The sequence below is a fragment of the Aythya ferina genome (assembly GCF_964211825.1).
Source record: "Aythya ferina genome assembly, chromosome: 3".
Classification (NCBI taxonomy): Eukaryota; Metazoa; Chordata; class Aves; order Anseriformes; family Anatidae; genus Aythya; species Aythya ferina.
The window spans coordinates 38,029,406-38,048,138 of NC_140298.1; the positions used below are offsets into that span (position 1 = coordinate 38,029,406).

Consider the following 18,733-nt stretch of genomic DNA (forward strand, 5'->3'; position numbering starts at 1 on the left):
AATAAGTAGCACTAAATAATCTTTTGAACCTTCTGTATTTCTGCCCTCAACTGGAGCCTCCAACTTCTGTTGCCACAGGGTTATGAAGATTAAATTTATTAGTTAAGCTGATTTAAAATCAAAACCAAACCAAACCAAAACACACACAGACACAAAACACCTTTGATTAGATTAGTTAACCATTAAGTTATGACTGAGGAAAGCTGTATTTTGTAGCAAATTATCTTTTTATAACCGAATGGGAAAATCTGGACCAATTTGGAGATGAGAATAGCCTTTGCTTTTAGAATGACCATGACTTTCTTCCAAACAGATCACTTCTTTGTGCTGTTCTCATTACTTAAAATGTCATTTTAAAAGCTTTTAATTGTAAATCAGTGTTTTGGAGACTGTAAATCATGTCAATTTATATGAAGTTGGCTTTTCAGTCTGCTGGTCATTAATTTGGTATTGCATTTGATAGTGGGGAAGTGACTTCAATGTAATAAAATAGTCTGAAATATTGGTAAAGCTTATGAAGATGTCAGAAAGCTGTATTCATCTTTAACTGTAGAAACCTCTGGCCTGACATTTAATTCCTTATACATACGTTAGATTTTTACATATAGTTTTGAAAAGGTTTTCAGCAAAAACTTAATATCTGAGAGTTCAAAAGATTCTTAAGAAAAAAAAGTGCCGTTTTATGCATGTACATGAAATTGCAACATCTGAACAACTTGAATAACTCGAACTTCTTAAATGTTATCTTTGTTCTGTTTTTGTAGGTAGATGGTAGCTTTGAAATAAAAAAAAAAAAAAGTAGGTATTGGATTTTTTATTTTTTTTCACAAGGAAGACTTTTTTTTTCTGTAAAAATTAAGGGATTGGAAATCTCAATGTTTTGAACAGCTCTCCGTATCAAATACGCAGTGCTTAAGATAAGTACGAAAATACCCTTGTTATAGTTAAAAAGCTACTTCAAGCCTCTAGAATACAGCTAGCGTGGTTTCCAGCATAAAGCTGTGACACCACCAGGTGGTGCTAGTGGAATACATTTAATGTTGGCTTAATGATGCTTCAAAGGTCTTAAAAATAAAACACTATCGCAGTCAATAAGAGAAAATTTACTTTCTATACAGCAAGCCTATTTGTAGTCAATAACAGTAAATTGAAATATTGTGTAGCAGCTTCCTTTCGGGCACTTTTAAAAGATTAGATTATAGAAAAGAATCTTTACCTGCTTTTTTTTTTTTTTTTTTTTTTTTTTTTTGCTATTTCAGAGGGCACTTTATGAAACTTGTCTGCTCATGTATTGTAAGTGTAGACTATCACAATTGCTTACTTATTTTTCTACTGCATACTGACTTACAATAGCAAAATAACAACATTACCAAAATTTTTTAACTGCTATTATATTGGTCCCTACAAGAATCTTTCCTCAAAAAATGTTTAGAAATATATATTTTCTTACTTTTACTCAGGGAAGAGTAGGAAGGTTTTTTAATACATTATTTGGCTTGAAAAATTAAAATGGAAAAAAAATCTAGGTATATATTTATAAGTTTTTAGGTAATTATTTACTACCTGTTTTAGATACAGTTTACCAACGTTTATGAGGATTCTAAGGAGCTTATTTAACTCTTGTCAAATTGTGTACTTTTTTTTATTTAAAAAAAAAAAAAAAAAGTAAATTAAGAACTGTGTGGACCACAGGAGTTTAGAGTAAATTTGTATAGGTTTGAGGAGGTTTGGTTTTGGTTCACTGTGCTCTGACATTAAAAATGCTTATTCTTTGAAAGCAGAGCGCTTTATGACATTAAATTAGTGTAAATTGTCCTACCTGGCATCCTGTTTTTTAAAACAGAGTATTAGAATTAAAAGAAAACAACAACAATAACAATTGTCTCTGAACCGAAGTGGTGCTCTCTTTCCCAGTCAGAAAAGAAAATCCAGAAAAGCTGTGAAGAAAAAAAACCCAAACCTATTTTGCTTGTAATCGTAGCATTGTGACTGAGCTAAATGTTAGAGCATTGCATGTGCCAGCGTTGCATTAGTAACCACCTCGCTGTAGCTAAAAACAAACTGAATAAAACCACACGACAGCCACTAATAGGTCTGTAAAATCTTAGTTGAGTATGGTTGAACAAACCAGAGAATGGTTTCTTTGGAGTTAGGGCCCTACACATTTGCTCTGGGTAATGACTTAAATGTATTTAACGTCTGGGTTTCATCGTCCTTGGGGCAGTGGTATGGGGCTCAGCGAGCAGAAACTCTTCCCCTTTCTTTTTCAAGTCTGCTACACCAAATAGTTTGTGGAATAACTGCGTGCGTATACAAAACCATCTCCGAGTAGCTGTCAAGTAGCCAGCGTATGCTCTTCTGAAAGTGCTTTTTATATTTTGTTTTCCTGCTTGAGATACATTTTTACTTGGCTTTCCCCTTGCCTTTCCCCCCACCCCCGCAGCTGGTGAATAAATTTTCTTGCACTTGAGAAAAGGAAATGTGCTCTTTTCAACTGTTTCTTTCCCATCCTGAATTTTATTTACTTATTCTAGCAAGGAGTTCTTGTGCTACCTACTTTAAAATTTGGCACAATTATTTCCTTTTCCTACTGCAGAATCCTAGTATAGCTGCATTCCTCAGTTCTGAAAACTGTCAGTATAGCATTAATGAGAATCAATAAAATGTCAAGTGTCTTAAAGTTCGCATCCAAGTCTCCTTCATGTAGTTTGTTTGGTGTTTTATTATTATTATTATTATTATTATTTTTATTATTTACTTTTCAAGGCAGTGAGAGGGATCAAGAAATGTTGAATGCAGTAATGCAATTTATAGTATGGCACTGTTTAAAAAAAAAAAAAGGTGCAAAATGTTGAATGTGACTTTTTTTTTTTTAATCAAAATGCGATGTCAACAGAAACTAAATTAAATTTATAAGTTGCATGAGAAGTTAGATTATGGACCTGTTGGAATAAAGAGATTGAAGAGAAGTTAGTTAAAGCTGTTAGTAGTATGTGCTAATGTGTGTGGGTTTTTTGGAAGCAATTTCTCTTTTATGAAGAAAGGGAGAGCTTGCCAGATGCTGCCTTTATAATGTGTGAACAGGTTAAGAAATACATTTTGTTGCATTGTTCTTCGAGCTACCAGTTCATCAGGAAAATCAGTTTAAGGCTTCTGTCAACATCTTCATTTTTCAGCAGTTGCGTTTTCGTGATATGACCCTGTCTTGCGATCAGCTTTGCTGGTGACTGTCAGTTACTGTCTGCTGGGGGACCGTGTTTCTGTCGAAGGAGTGCCCGTAACACTGAATCTTTTTAAAAGATCATGTAAACAGTCTCGCTTCCATTTGCCTCGTTCTGCCTGCTGACCAACTGGTCTGAGTGATTTTCTGTTCTGTTAAACCAGTTGTTTGAATGGTTCTGAAGTTACGGGAATGCTGAAGAGAACAAGGGTTTATTCTCTGTGTTTATTGAAAGATTCAGGCTGTTTGTAATCCTGAATTATTTTATTTTTTTTTTGAAATTCAAATAACTATAAAATCTGACGTATACAGCAAAAAATCCAATTTTTGTTAAAACGGCAAATAATAATAGTTTTACAATAACAGTAAGAAATTGGTACCTTTAATATCTTTGCATTTTACCTTTTTTAATGTTAACGCTCTTGTGGCATTGAATAGGAATGTGCTTCATCTCCGAGCTATTCTCCAGCTTTCCTAAAGGAATGGGCTTCTAAGTATCAGTTTCTTTATTCCTAAAATTGACCTAACTGTTCTTAAAAGCAAAATTTATAGTCTCATTTGAAAACAATATAAAGCACAGATAAGATTTTATTGAAAGGTCTGTTTATTAAGGGCTATGGTTTCCCCTGTTACAGTGAAGATAAGGTTATTATAAGTGGAATAATATATATATATATATATATATATAAAAGTAAAATAGCTCTGAAACTGATAGTGTTCCTCTCCAGCACAGACGTGTACCATGTCTTAATTATTGCTGTGAAATTCAAGTTCTGTTGAAGTTATATGAAGAAATATGCTGTTGATTCACTGGTGTCAAAATTTCACAGCTGCAAATAAACTTAGACTGCAAATATTTGATTGCAGTTTTCTCTTGAGTGGAAGTAGAGCACTTGAGGATTTTTTAATTATATGCTGTGATTTGAATGGGTGAGTTTATCATTACTGAATGGGTTTGAGGTGGTGTAGATACACAAACTGTAGTTTAAATTACTGAGGACATCGAGTCTGTGTTTTTCTTTGGGGATGGCAGTGAGAGTGGGGAGAAGACAGTATTAAATGCTTGCTGAAGAGCGAGCTGCAGTTCTGCGGCTCAGTCTGTATAGAGGTAGGTTTTTTTCCTGAGTATTGTAGGCAAATAGCTTTGGACAAAGACGTGAGCACGCATGACTTGCATTCATTCAGTAGTTTAATTGACATTAAACTTCAGAATCCGTCTGATTTTAATGAAATATGTATTTTTTTTCTCTTGTTTGGTTTTTGGAAGCTTGTTTGTCTATTGACTTCTAGTAACAGTTGTTTCTCGTGTGTATTTTCTCTGTGATAAGAATACTACAGAGGTTGATATCACATACAGTGTATATTTATAAAAGAGGTAGAGTTGAAAAAGTGAATGTTGCAGGTCAGGGATGGGAGTTTTGTCTTAAATGGAGATCTTCCCCTTTGTACTAGCTTTCTTTTGTAAGTATCCAGTTAATTTAATTTTTTAAAAAAACATGAAGCTTTAAAAAACAAATCCAAATATTTAATTAAGACACTGATAAATCTTCCAAGTGTGTTATTTTCAGTTGTGTGTTTTTTGATTACTTGCCATTTTATTTTGCAGCATTGTCAGTGAAGCAGGAGCATCTATCTACAGTGTGAGTCCAGAAGCATCAAAGGAAATGCCAGACCTAGACCCTAACCTTAGAAGTGCAGGTATGATGTCTGTTGCATTTTATCACCATTTCAACATGGAACTCAGTTCTCAGACTGTTTACAATATTAAGTATACATAATCAAATATATGTATTAGAAGAAAATGAAGAGTTTGTCTCCTTTGTTTCTGAATTTGAATTCTGCACATCTGAAGTCCTAGGTGTGCAAATCAAAGACATTATCTTTTACCAAGGCCTGTAATGTAATGGACCATGTGGACTTATTTTTGTACCAGGATGGTACGGTAGAATTTAGGGGGATTAAATATAACCAATAAATTGTATGAACTTTCACAGTTGGATATGTCTGTGCCCACAGGAACAAGACTTTTCCTCTCTTCTTTTTTGCTTGTATGTATACAAATATCTGTGATAGCACTTAAACATTTGAAGGGCTAGGTAAACTGTAAGAATAGAAGAGAGAATTCGAAGTTGTGTTCATTCTGAAGTATGATGATGTCAGTTTTTTTTTTTTGCCTTCATCGTGATCACTTTTTGAAGTCTTCAGGTAGAGGTCCTCTAGAAATACTATTTAGTTGTATGGTATCTGTGTGTATATATATATACATGTATATATACAGTTCAGCATAAATGTTATTTGAGTATAATACAACCTAAATTTTTAGAAATATACAAGTGTAGTCAGTGTTAATAATTTTCAGTTTTTAGTTAAAGGGTGCTCTACAAAGATCAAATTCTTAGCAACTTCACTGGTGTCCAAACTACTCATGGAGTTGGTTTATCGGGAGATGTCTTTTTAAAAGCAGGTCTGAGGTTGTTCTGTATTACTTCACTTGTATATTTTTATTTGTGTGTCTTTTGGTCTTTGTTTTTATCAACACCAGCTTTTTCATTTTTTTTTCTGCAATTTGCTGTCATACTCAAAAATAAATAAATAAAGCAGGCTTAAAAGTGCAGTAGCGTTCTTACATAAATCTCAAAATGACAATGTTCTTAATCTTACTTTAGCAGGCTACTGGCCTGAAAATTCTTAGGAATACGTCAAAATAGGTCAGCAGAAATAAGTTCTGAAGTTATGTGGTATTTGGGGGTAAAACTTCCCAGGATTTTCCATGTTCCTCTTTTCTCTTATTTCCATAAAGGGGAAAAAGGGATTTGTGTTAATACAATGTTTTAAGAGAACAGTTTTACAGGAAATTTTTTCAAATGTCTGCATTAGCCCTTCCCAGGACGGGCCTCTAACCTCTTTCTGCTTGACTCATTCCTTCCTGTCTGTGAACTGGCTCTGCTGTCATCATTTCTTCCCTGGGCCAAAGAGATTTTGCTTGTGTCATGGTATGACCTGAGCAAGCGTTAGGCCTGTGACATTCCTGTGTTTGTGACAGATGCCACTAACTTTCCCTTGGGCCCAAGCATGTGTTTGTTTTTTTTTTTTTGCTGCGGATGTATTAAATGTGGTTTTAGAGTTTGAGGTAAAAGAACAGAGAAATATTAAAACAGGAAAAATCTTATTAACAACAATTTACTTTTCCAGGTGTGCATTTCCCTTTTTTAAGAAGTTAGTTGCTGAAACATTCAGGAACTTTTATTTAGCACTGTGCATGAAAATATGGTAAATCAAATTTGTAATACATAACCAATTTCGGTATTAATTATCTGGAGTTCATCATTTCTCCATTATTATCAGGAGTTGCGTCAGGCATCACTTAAAAGCTGTTGCATCTGGTTTAAAAAGCATGAGCTCTTTTAACATGCTGCAGCAGTACCTCAGTGGTTAGAAACTGAAAAAAGGGCAGGATAGAAAGTGAAAAATAATTGCTTAGTTCTGTGGATGTCAGCTTTCATGGAACTGACAATGAGAAGTGTATTTATTACAACAGAATCTTTTGAGAAGTTTTAGACTTCAGACATTTTTCTTGATGTCTTTTGGTGTCAATTTGTAATTAGCTGCACTAAAGCTGTGGACACTTTTTTTTTTTAGGCTGAACATAACAAAGTGACATAACATGAGAGGGAAATAGTAACTGCTGTTTTTTTTCTTTGCAAACTTTTTTCTTAAGTAGCTTTTACTTTTGTACTTTTGATTTCCCTTTCTTTTAATTTGCAGCAAATGGAAAAATGACATGGTGTCAAAGCTGACTTGTTTTTTATTTTAATTGTTGTGTTACATCATGTCAAGTTCTGTGCTTACATGATAGCATTTAGCACATTAAAAGAAGCTGACAGCTGCATGATGAAGTGTGACATTTATAGTTAAAATAAAAGGTACAACTGATGTGAGATATCTGTGATCTTAACACAGTTTGCCACTTTAACATTTCTCTCAACACAAACTATGGAAGGTTTTTTTTTTTGTTTGTTTTTTAATTACACAGGTAAGCTTGTGTCTGTCCATCCAGGTACATGAACGTAAAATATCGTGCAATATGTATAATTTAATAACTTTTACTTCTAGTGAAATCTGTCATATTTACAATGCTGTTTAGCGTAGAAGACATCAATCCCAATCTTAAAATAATAAATGTACATATTATTGTAGTAATTTCTTTTTTGCCTAAGTGTATAGGAGGGAAAACAAGCATTTTGTGGGAGTGCTAATTGGTATTTTAATTAAGCCAAGAACTCAACTGGTTATTTTTATTGTCTTTGAGCTGTCTTTAAACCCATCTCATCCATGACCTCCATAATAATTAAGACAGATAAACTAATTAGATATGCATAAACTGTAGCAGAAACTCTTCATACTCATCCATACAGCACTTCTAACAATTATTGTGCTTAGCTGATAAACAAAATGCTCATTTCATAAGCTATTTGCTTGTATCTGTGTTGCCGGCAGTGGGGTAGGGTTTGTATGGTTTTAGAATTGACCTCCAGAGATGGGTACGTTTCCTCTTTCTGGCCTTAGTATCAGCTCTATTGTCAATACTTTATATTAATCCAAGTTCACAAAAAAATTTGTAGCACCAAATATGTATATTTCATGAAAGTGCAGAAGCTTCTCTACTGCTATTCCAATTCCTATAAAATCTTGTAGAGTGAGATTTGACTAAGTAGATAGTGAAGAACTTGATGAAATCTAGTTATTTGTGTTTGAGTAGAGCGAGATGGTATATATCCCCTTTTGACAGTCATTGTAGGATTAATGAGCAGAACAGCTATTTCTCAGCCTCACAGAATTGGGAGATAAGAGGCTTATAGGCCAGAGCAATAAAAGGATTTCCTACTTGATAGGCTGAGGTAGTTCAGCTGCAGCAGATTAGGAGGGTCCTGCCTAAAGAACAAGTCACTGGGGTTTTTGGATGAACCTTGCAGTAGAGAGTTGCAGCTTGAGAGAGAAGGGAATGAAAGGCTTCCTTGTATTCTCCTTCCCTGAAGCCTCAGAATAGGCTGATTCAGAGTGGGATTTCTTGTCAGGGAGAATGTGCACCTTAACAAGAGTGGTTAGCAAGTTGTAAATGCTGATCATCTTTGTGAAACTTATTAGTGTGTGTCTTCTTGAGGCTTTGTGACTACCTTTCTTAAGGATTAGTGGAAGGGCAGTGAGGGAACTGTGGGGCTGGGTGAGTGACTGCAGTTCTTCTTTCTGTTCCACTGTGTCCTCTTCCCATCTTCTTAAAGAAGGAGTCAAATATTTAATTTTGGCTTACTTTTTTAAAAGCAGTCAAATTCATACTTACCTGGCTGTCTTGATATGTTTCATTCTGAGCTGCCATCTGTGTGATACTTTGCATATTTGAGCTTTGGTTAACTTTTATGACAACTTCAAGTAGGAGTTATTTATTGTGACTTACATGTAATTACATTTATACATAATCTCTGGGTTATTCCAGGTCTCTCTGGTTGAGATTTGCCTGTGCCCTTTTTTGATGGATCTGGATGCAAGTTTTCCTTTGATGTAGCTGTAACACCGTGCTGAATGAATAGTTACTTTGCCTTCAAATATAGCAGTAGTTCTCCTTGCTATTACCTTTCTTTCACCATCAGTTTTTGAGAAGACTGTCTTGATGCAGTATTCTTTTCATGAGTGAAAGAAAAGAATAAACTCAGTGGTGGCAAGCGCTCTTGACTCAAACAGATGTACTCCATGAGAACTGGTGTCAGCCTGTTTTCAGTTGTTGTTATTGGGCCTGTGAACTGTGGAATGTGCATCTACCAGAAGTTGGTACCTTGATTGTTTTACCTCTATCCTCTCCTATATAGTTTTTTGCTCAAGGGTTTATTTTGGTGTGCAGATCCTGTATTGCTAATGAAAATGAGGCTTCTAGAACAAGAAATAAAATGAGTCTGTGCAGCTGGCTGTTAGTAGACATCGCCTTGCTTTTTTTTTTTTTTTTTTTTTTTTTTGTTTTCCCCTGTAACGCTTCTCAAATGCTGCTGCAGAAGCTTGTTGAGTGAACAAGGTTGGCTAAACCAATGGAAAGATTGTGGAGAGACAGGTGAAGTCTGTAGGAAACATAAACATTTAAGACCTTTCTCAGTGCTGAAGGGTTGACATGCAGAAATACAGAATTTATTTACTTCCTAGAAGCCTGAAAACTTCTTAAGGTGTGGTTAGATAGTGTTTTGTTGTTATTTTTGGTATAGGGCAGATAACAGATGAACCATTTGTTTGGCATGTGCTTCAATCAGGATTTTTATTTTCTTCTGCTGTCTGTGTAATATGAAAAGCAGCCAACCTGGTGGAATGCCCACCTCCACTTTTTGAAGCGGATACTGTGATGAAATGAGTATTGCTTAAAAACTTCTAAGAAACAGGAAACTACTGCTGAGTTCTGGCAAATGGTGGCCTGATAGTGGAGAATTGCTATAAGGCAGTAGTTAAGCTGGAATTTTGCCCTGGTCTGGATATATGTTCAGTAATATTAAATGAGGAATTAATTCACTTTGTTAAATTGATGAATTACCTTTCATTTTTACACGACTGCTCTAGCAGTCTTTTTTCACTATTTAAAAAGCAAAATAAATTAACACACTTCATTGCACAGGTTCATAAAAATCATGCAGGTAAACTTGAATGTTAGAATTCTTTAAACATGGGATGTGCTCGTAAAGAGAGCTATGTCTTTTCAGATATCACGTAAGTATTATCACTTACTAGAACAGATCTCATGCTAAGCCTCTGATTTACTTCTGTACTTGAATGTGATCAAATGAATTTGGTTTTTAATCTGCCCTTCTGTTCTCAGATGGTGAAACAAGAATAACATACTTCATCTAATGCAGCAAATCCAATAAATGCTCATTTTTCCCCAACCACATAGCTGTGTCACCCAGTTAGCAAAATAATGAGTGTTGGTAAAATGCTCCTTAAGATTACTTTTTGAAAAGACTTGAAGTGCTAACAGGGCAAGAATCTGTGTCATGCAGCACACACAGGTATGATCCAGTATAGAAACTGTTTTGTTTCTAAAGGATGATTTCTGAGAATAAAGAGTCTGGGAGAGCAAAAGGTCACACAGCACAGCTTGCTTTAGCATTGTCAAATCCCATCTGCTTGTCTTCTCTCCACAGGGCAGAACGCATTGGATTATTGTACACTCAAAGTTCAGCAAACCACTTGCACTTTTCCTTGCAAAAGAAAGCCTTATAGGCTTTGGGGGCTTGTTAGGACTTAGAGACTGTCATGCTACAGGGCTTTATTCCCTTGGGTGCTGTTAAAGATAGAGACATACAGTTCAGAGCTGTCATACTGGCCAGCAGATAGAAGGTAAAGATCAGAAAAAATATAATTTCTTTTGACTTTATCTTAAGGAAAGTAAAACAATTTGATGATTAGATGTGTGGGACATAGTGCCTTGATGTCTACTTGAGCTAATTTCTTCATATTCTTAAAAGAGCACTATTCCCCCTTGGCTACTCAGGAAAGAAGGTCATTTTTCAAAAACTTTATTGGACAGAAGTCTTACGGTTAAACTATTCGCGCTGCTTTCTAAGTGGAAGCTTCCTTCTATAGCTAATCATAGAGGATTGGTGCAAGCTCCACAAGTTTTCAGAAAGACATAAAAGAAAGAAAAGTAAACTCAAATTTTTTGTACATTGAAAACATTTCGCATCTGCTACAAAATCTTACCTGTTTAGATGGGTCGTGTGCAGTTACAGGTGAATAAATTGAAATTGCATTTCAATTTATTATTTCAATTTCTGTATTTCATCAGCTTTATTCTGTAGCATTTAAGAATGAGTTTAGTTATACTGTTGGAAGGGAAAAGATGCAATGGTTAGAAACAAAATGGGCGGTGAACAGCACTAAAAGGTAAGGAGGGCTTGTTGTTTCTCTCCCTATAGGACCAGTTCCTACCAATGTGCAGAATGAGCAGAAGCTGGTCTAAAGCTTAAAGTAGACTGGGTTGTACTGTTTAAGCAGAAGTTATAGTAAATCTGAATAATTTTTAAAAAACATTCCATAACTGCAGATAGTTTGTAAATGATGAGGCCTCTTATAGTTGTGCATGAACACGAGTATCTGCATCAGGTTTTTGAGAAATAGAGAAATGGATTTGAATTAATGGAGAACAGTGGTACAGTGGTGCCAGCGGTGAATGGTTTGTTACACAGCTGTTAGAGATGCTTGCTGGTTTTTACTTTCTTGTTATTCTAGGCAAGAATCTAGCATTTTTCCAATTCATGCAAACTTGATGGCATGCATGAGAGCTGGTATATAATCATCAGCATCCTGGTAATCTGTGCTGTATTGCCTCTGAAGCAGTAGAATATAGTTGTGGACAGGAGGAGTTTGATCTCTGATCTGCAAGACCAAGATCCACTGAGATTCCACAAGGCTTCTGTCTTGTTACAGAATTAAAACAGGAGGTTATTTTGAGGTCGGTGAAAACTCCTCTATTTGGTTGTTTTGGATCAGTATTTCTGCTAAGCTAAGAGGGGTGTGTGTGTGTAGCTTTTAACTGAGCATCATTCTCTGTAGATGTTTGCACGTGATGTGTAATCTTTGCATAATTTGTGGAAAGATGTGATATTCACTTTGCCTTCTTCTCATGAACCTATTTCTCATATCCCAGATGGGTCTGAGTTCAGCAGATGGACTTTGTCTTTTATTTACAGAGCATAATTTGCTGCATTTCTGAACAGTCTGAAAATGCACCACTAGTTCTGCCTAAAAGCAATCTCCCAAAGCAGCGCATTAGGCCTGGCTCTGGTAAAGGCAGTTGCTATTAGCATAAAAGAGTTAGATTAGAAAATGGTTTATTTCCCTTGCTAGGGAAGTAACTATGCATGTGTGTGTCTATGTATTTTTGTTAAAAGGCTTTGCTTCTTTGAAGCCTTGAGCCGGAGGAATGACGAGTACAAGGCTGCTCTTTAATTGGAGGAGGTTTTTGTTTTGCTTTTAATATAGCAGTGCAATTCACCAAAGCTGATGCTCTTACTTACAGGCATAGGAAAGAACATTCTGGTCACTTATGAAAGGTTGCTGACGTAAGTGAATAACTCTTGTAAGTACAGAACTTCAAGTAATTTTCACTTTTAGTAGTCATAGTAATCAATGCCATGGTGATGCAGTTAAAATTGGGAACAGTGATCTGAAGGAGAAAAGCGTACCGACAATTTCTACCTTTTAAGCTGCGCAGATGGGGAAGGAGTTTTCTGAATTTATACCATCCTGTATGACTAACCCATTTGTAGGGTGGAAAAATTACATAGACTCCAATTAAGTAGTTATATACCTCCCATATAAGGTTGAATTAAAAAACAAAACAAAAACAAAAAAAAAAAAAAAAACAAAAACAAAAAAAAAAAAAAACACTATTATCTTGTGATACCAAAACTATAAATACTTACAACAGAGGAAAGTGGCTTTTGATAGTGTTTCTAAGAAAAATATTGACTTTAGGAATTTGTACTGTAATATTCACTTGTTGAGGATTTCATCTTCAGATGTATTTCTTAGTTACTTTTTGTATTCAAGCAGTCTCGTTTAAAGATTTTTGTAGTAAGTAAATAGAACGTTGTCATTCATTATTTCATTAATCTTAAGCAAATAACAGATTATCAGTTTTATGGAGTTAAAAGTAAACTAAAATGTAACCTTTTTAAAACAAAAACCTGCTCACTTGCCACAGAAGAATTTTGGATGAAATGCAGCTGTTGAGCAGTTGCTTAAAATAAATTGCATACTTTAAACCCACCAAGAAGATATATGAGGATTCAAAACTGTGTCACAATTCCTGACCTACTGAGAAAGAATGCTTAATGAAAAGACTACTGTACGTTTCACTGTATCCTTTGCAAGGAGGGTGAAATTCAGGTCAACAGGATAGAAAGCTTCCAGGACTCAGGAAACCTGAACAATCGATCACTGAGTAAACATTATTGCAGATACTTATGGAGAGTAATTGATCTTGAGCACAATAATAAGCTTTATAAAAGGATTTAAATAAGTTGTAATGTTCCCATATCTACCCTCATATGATATATTCAGAGTAATTACACATGCATTTATGAGTTAGTCTTTGATTACGTTAATACATTATTCTTATTTAATTGACATTTGCTGTTTCAACTCAGACTTTTAAGGTGCAAAAGTTAATTTAAAAATGGAGGTGGAAGAAGAATAACTTGGATGTTCTCCTAGCATGTCTCAGCTATATTTTCTCTCAAGAACAAAATACTGAGGTTTTATAATAAAAATACAGAATGTTCTTATTTATGACAAAATTGAGTTTGAACTACAATAACCTTGTAGCTTGTGGTTGCCAAATATTTATTTATTTAAAAGGATAATAACTGTAAAACTACCCACTGCCTTCACATCTTCATATTGTTTCAAAATACAGAACAATTTTCCCATTTGTAAGATAGCTACATTGACATGGTTTGTGATGGGGATGTTTTTATCCTTATATTAAGACCCATTTATATGTGTATTTAAAGAGATGCCATCATCGTAAAACTTGGGACTTCTGGCCAAAAATTAGTTGCCTCTTGTAGTGGCAAGCAACATTAGAATACCACTGTAACTAAATATCTATCTATTCGTTCATTTATTTATTTATTTTTCTTCTCACACCCATAGTCATTCATAGTCATTTCTGGCGCATTTTCACAGTTTCCTTATCTATAGCCATTAAGTTTTCACTTTATGGTGTGGCTCTGGAATATAGCACTACAAAAAGAGAAGATTTTAATATATGGTTGTCTTAACCATAAAAATTGGCAAGCTGCCCCTGAAGCAGGCACAGTACTTGAAACTATTTATAATATATTTTTGTGGCCTAGTGACAATCTGTGACAAGATTTCTAGCTGTTCCTGCACCTTAAATAGTGTGCACATCTGGCTTTGGCTGTAACAATTGGTTTATATCTATTCCACTACTGAGGGGAGGCAGGTAGCCTAATTAAGAAGTTAGCACTAATTCCGTATTTAGGGATGGCAGCTGATACAGCCTGTGTGTGTGTGTATATGTATTATATATAAATGTATATACACACACACCCTCTAGAGAAACAGTTGGAAGCTGTTATGTTGTTTTTCCCCCCTTGCTGTCAAGAACGGACAGTCTGCAGTCTGAAAAAAAAATCTGACTGAAAACTTACCAGTCTTCCAGAGTGGAAACTCTCTCCTTTTTAATCCCTGTGAAAAATGATATTCCTTATTGTAGAAAGTATTAGTAAAAAAAAAAAAAAAAATTAAATGCAAAACATGCATGTGTGAGGAAAATAGTCTTAATTTTAAATTTTTCAGTTTGTAATTGAGAGATTTGATCGTTTAAGACAGGAGCAGTCAGATAATTAAGGATGTTTGCAAGTTCATGAGGGCACGTCTGCTCATTAGCCATTAGGAAACAAAACATTTTCATATAATACTGTATTTTCTATGAAGATTAGAGTCTGAGACTGATGTGACTTGTGCAGGCAACTCTTATGCAAGCTTTTCAGGCACTGCACTGTTATCACTGGCAGGCAAAAATATTTAAATATCTGAAGGGTTTGTCTTGTCAAATAACCACAGTACAGTCAACTGAGACCACCAAACAGTTAAATTACCTTTCTCACAAAATGACAGAAAAGGTCCTAATGACAAGACAGGATTTCGGCTAATATGCTTTCTTTCACCTTCTTTATTTCTCTTTGTATTTGGAGGTGAAGTTAATCTACATTAAAGTCAGAGGACCACCTAGGCCATCCTGTCCCCTCAAGCTTTTAAATTTTACATGGATTTACTGCATGGCAGCACAATATGTTGCTGTCATTCCAAATATTACAATAATGTTTTGTTCTTAATTGACAACTTGAAGCTTTGCATCTATCTGGTGTGTAATTCTTGTTTTCTACTAGAAGGATGTCTCATCGTGATGCTAATGCTCTGTTTAATATTAAATAACGTCTTTCCCCATGTTACTTAGACTAGTATATTTTGTGAATGGCATCTCAAACATTTAATCTGGTTCTGCAGATGATTTTTTGAGAAACCTGATTTTCTGTTTTTTCCCTGCATGCCATCATGGAGCTTTATTTATTTGGTTGTTTGTTAGAAAAAGAGAAGCATACCATGTTAACAGTGGAAGTGAGAGTGCACTGCCAATTTATTTCATCTTTAGTGTTCTAAAAATTAATGGTTAATAGCCATTCCTGAAATGGGCTTTAAAACATACAAGCAATTACCTTTAATAAATATCTGTATTACTGTAATACTTTAATCTGAAAAATGCTTGAAGTACAGTGATTTAATTTTTATGAGGACAATGTAAGACCATCAGGTTTTACTGTCTGATTTTGCAGTCTGGTCCACAGGGAGCAGACCTTGCATTTCTGCAGAGTCCTCATGATTTCAGCCAGGCTCTGCTTGCATTGCAGGAGTCCAGCCACATGGATCAAATTGCTGGAGTGGAGCCTCAGTGCCCCTTAAAAAGATACATCTATTGAAGTGTGCTATTAATATAACAAAGAAAAGGTGGGTTTGTCTGTGCAAGAGACAGTGAATGTTCATCTTGAGTCATTGTTGGAGTGAATTTGTGCCTGGAGAGAATCTGTACTCTCTTTAATGCTTTCCCTATTGTGCTGTCTTTTAGTTTGAATTTGAAGTGTTCTGGAGTAAAATAGAGGCTTCAGTGGAAATTCAGCAGGTCAGCTGTCCTGCTGGCATGACTGTAGGAACTGCATCCTTTAAACCATATAACTGACTGCTAATTGATCTTTACGCTTCAATATTGTAACTATTTCCTGTATCATCCAGGAAAGCACTTAACTATCTATGTAACTTTATGCATGCAGAGTATTGCTGGCTCCGGTGGGATTACCGCCATGCATCTGTGCTGAAGGGCTTTGCCGGGTCAGGGCCTGCACCTCTGCTGGTGGAAGCCTCGTAGGGATATGACGGCATTGTCAATCTAGCTGTTAGGAAATGAAGAGTCCAAGTTTTACTTTTCATTCAAGGTTCCTTAGAGAAGGTTATGCTTGGAAATTTCCCGTAGCAGCCTATCTGTGCAATTGCCTGTTTTTAAAAGATGTAATGAAAGGTGATGTGGACAGTGCCATATTGCTCTCAGTTGTCTAAAATGTAGCTTTTGAAACTTTTGTATTAGGTTAAAAAGAAAATTCTGTAAAATGCTCTGTGGTTATTGAGCTTAAGATAACTTACAGCAGATAAATATTGTACACAGAGAGAGACATAAAAGCATTCAGAAGAAATACCTGTACAGTTTTAAATGTTTCCTGTGTTGTATTGATACTACTTCCATTAGTGTTCTGTTCCACTTGTGTTTGTTAGGTGACTGGTGATAGTTACTACTAGTGTTTCAAGGAAATTAATATGACTATTGTAAGAAAGCATTTCTGTAGTAAGCTATGTGAGCTATAAAAATTGTACTTGCACTAGTTAGCCTTTTGTGATTTTTGATGAGAAGCCATATGTGATAGCCTTTGAATGCAGAACTTCTCTGCTAGAGAAGCAGGCGTGTCAGATGTCACCAGAGTAGTGCTCCATGAGCTGAGCTAGCAAACTGCCATTGTCAGCATATGGAAAATAAAAGTATGAAGAGTCTTGCGTGGCAGAGCAGTGAACTTCATGCTAACTGTACATTTACTATTGCAAATCCTTCAAAGTAAATCCTTTGAAGTGAAATCTCTAATGATGTCTTCAGTTGACAAACTTTGCAGTTCTTGTTTGATAATCTTGCATAACTAATAAATAGGCATTAGGTTTACTGTTTTGGCTTCAAGTGTCAGTGTTAAGTTGAATCCGTTTCCAAAACACTGTGAAGTCATTAACAATCTGCAGTAATGGTAACTGTCGTTCAGATTAGGACCTCAAATGTTATTAAGGCATTGGAGCTCTTTTCAGACAAGGAATGGCTGAGAGAACTGGGACTGGGAAACAAACAAAAAAAAAAAAAAAAAAAAAAAAGGGTTAGAAGGATGTCACTGATGTGTGGAAATACCTGATGGGGTGGAATGAAGAAGGAGACAGACTCTTCTTAGTAGTGACCACTGGCAGGACAAGAGGACGCAAATAGAAACTCAAGAAATTCCATCTGAACACATAAACAAACAAAACAAAAAAAAAACAACACTTTTTTACTGTGACAGTGGTCAAACACTGGCACAGGTTACCTGGAGAGGTTGTGGAGTCCCCATCCATGGAGATATTCAGAACCCAGCTGAACACAGTCCTGGGCAACCTGCTCTAGCTCACCTTGCTTGAGCAAGGGAGTTAGATGAGATGATCTCAAAAGGTCCTGTTGAATGTAAACAAACAGGTGATTCTGAGTGAAGCTTATATATGTGTATGTGTATATATATTAAAAGAGTAAAGCTCTGTAAAACTTATATATAAAATGTTTTATGAAAAATATATTGTTTTTAATTGTGTATGATACAATCATATCCTCATGTAATTTGTCTTGTTTTATATAAAAAAAAAAAAACCAGGTGAGGTATTTCCAGTTTTCCAATTTAAAGATTATGTATCATTGATGAAACCACCAACTGTATATACACTCTTATTCCTGACTTCTATCTGTTCTTCCTCTGTTTCTTGATATCCTTTAAAAATGAATTTAACGGTAAAGTAAACTTTAGAAAAAGCATCTTGGTGTGACTAATGCCAGCTGTGGGTGTGGTTTTGAAGGTAATAGCTTTCAAAGAGCCACAGCCATCTTCTGTCCCATCCCCACTTCTGTCATTCTTAGTACAAATGCACAAATGATATATATCTGTGATTTAAGGTTGAAGATTATAATTTTAAGTGCTAAGTATGCATTTTAATATAGAGATGAGGGAGAAATTTTTCTGTACATGGTTGTGTTTACAAGCTCTGTGGCCTGAGTAAATGATTCTAATGTGATTACAGTACGAAATCTTCATTAAGTCTTTGCATTAATTTTTCAGTTAAAAAGTTTGATTAATGTACATTTCATCTCTTGTCTAACAGAGAAAAAAGATTATAATATAAAGTGATAATTTCAAAGTTAAAAAAAAAAAAGTTAAATTTGTAGAAGGCTGAAAATAGCAAAGCCACTTATATAATTGTGATTTTTTTCAGATAAAACAATATTTTTCTTCTAATTCTATTTTTCAGTTTCCATAGCTAGACGTGTACAAGACCCATTAGCTGAGCTAGTGAAAATTGAGCCCAAACACATAGGAGTTGGAATGTATCAGGTAAGGTAATATGTATCATTTAATCTCAGTAATCCATCATGATATAGAGCAACATCAAAATGCTTTTTTTGTAATTAAGTGCCAACTAGCTTCCTTTAACAGATATTTGTAGAATTGGTAGAATGGTAGTAAATGCCTTTGAAAAAGTCATAGTATGCCTCTTTTCTAATCTCTAGTTTTAACGATTGTGATTGAGACTCAGAAATGGCTGTAGCCAGATTTATAGTCTATTAAAAAC

The 18,733-nt window shown here is 35.1% G+C and overlaps 1 protein-coding gene across 2 annotated transcripts in view; it reads left to right on the plus strand.

The window, feature by feature from the left end:
• Positions 1–18,733, plus strand: part of SRBD1 (S1 RNA binding domain 1) — a 129,063-nt gene that overhangs the window by 57,155 nt on the left and 53,175 nt on the right. For both annotated transcript variants that reach the window (XM_084515173.1, XM_084515174.1), the window contains exons 16-17: positions 4,827–4,918; positions 18,413–18,495. In XM_084515173.1, the coding sequence (XP_084371299.1) occupies positions 4,827–4,918; positions 18,413–18,495 (175 nt within the window). The remainder of the gene's footprint in view (positions 1–4,826; positions 4,919–18,412; positions 18,496–18,733) is intronic.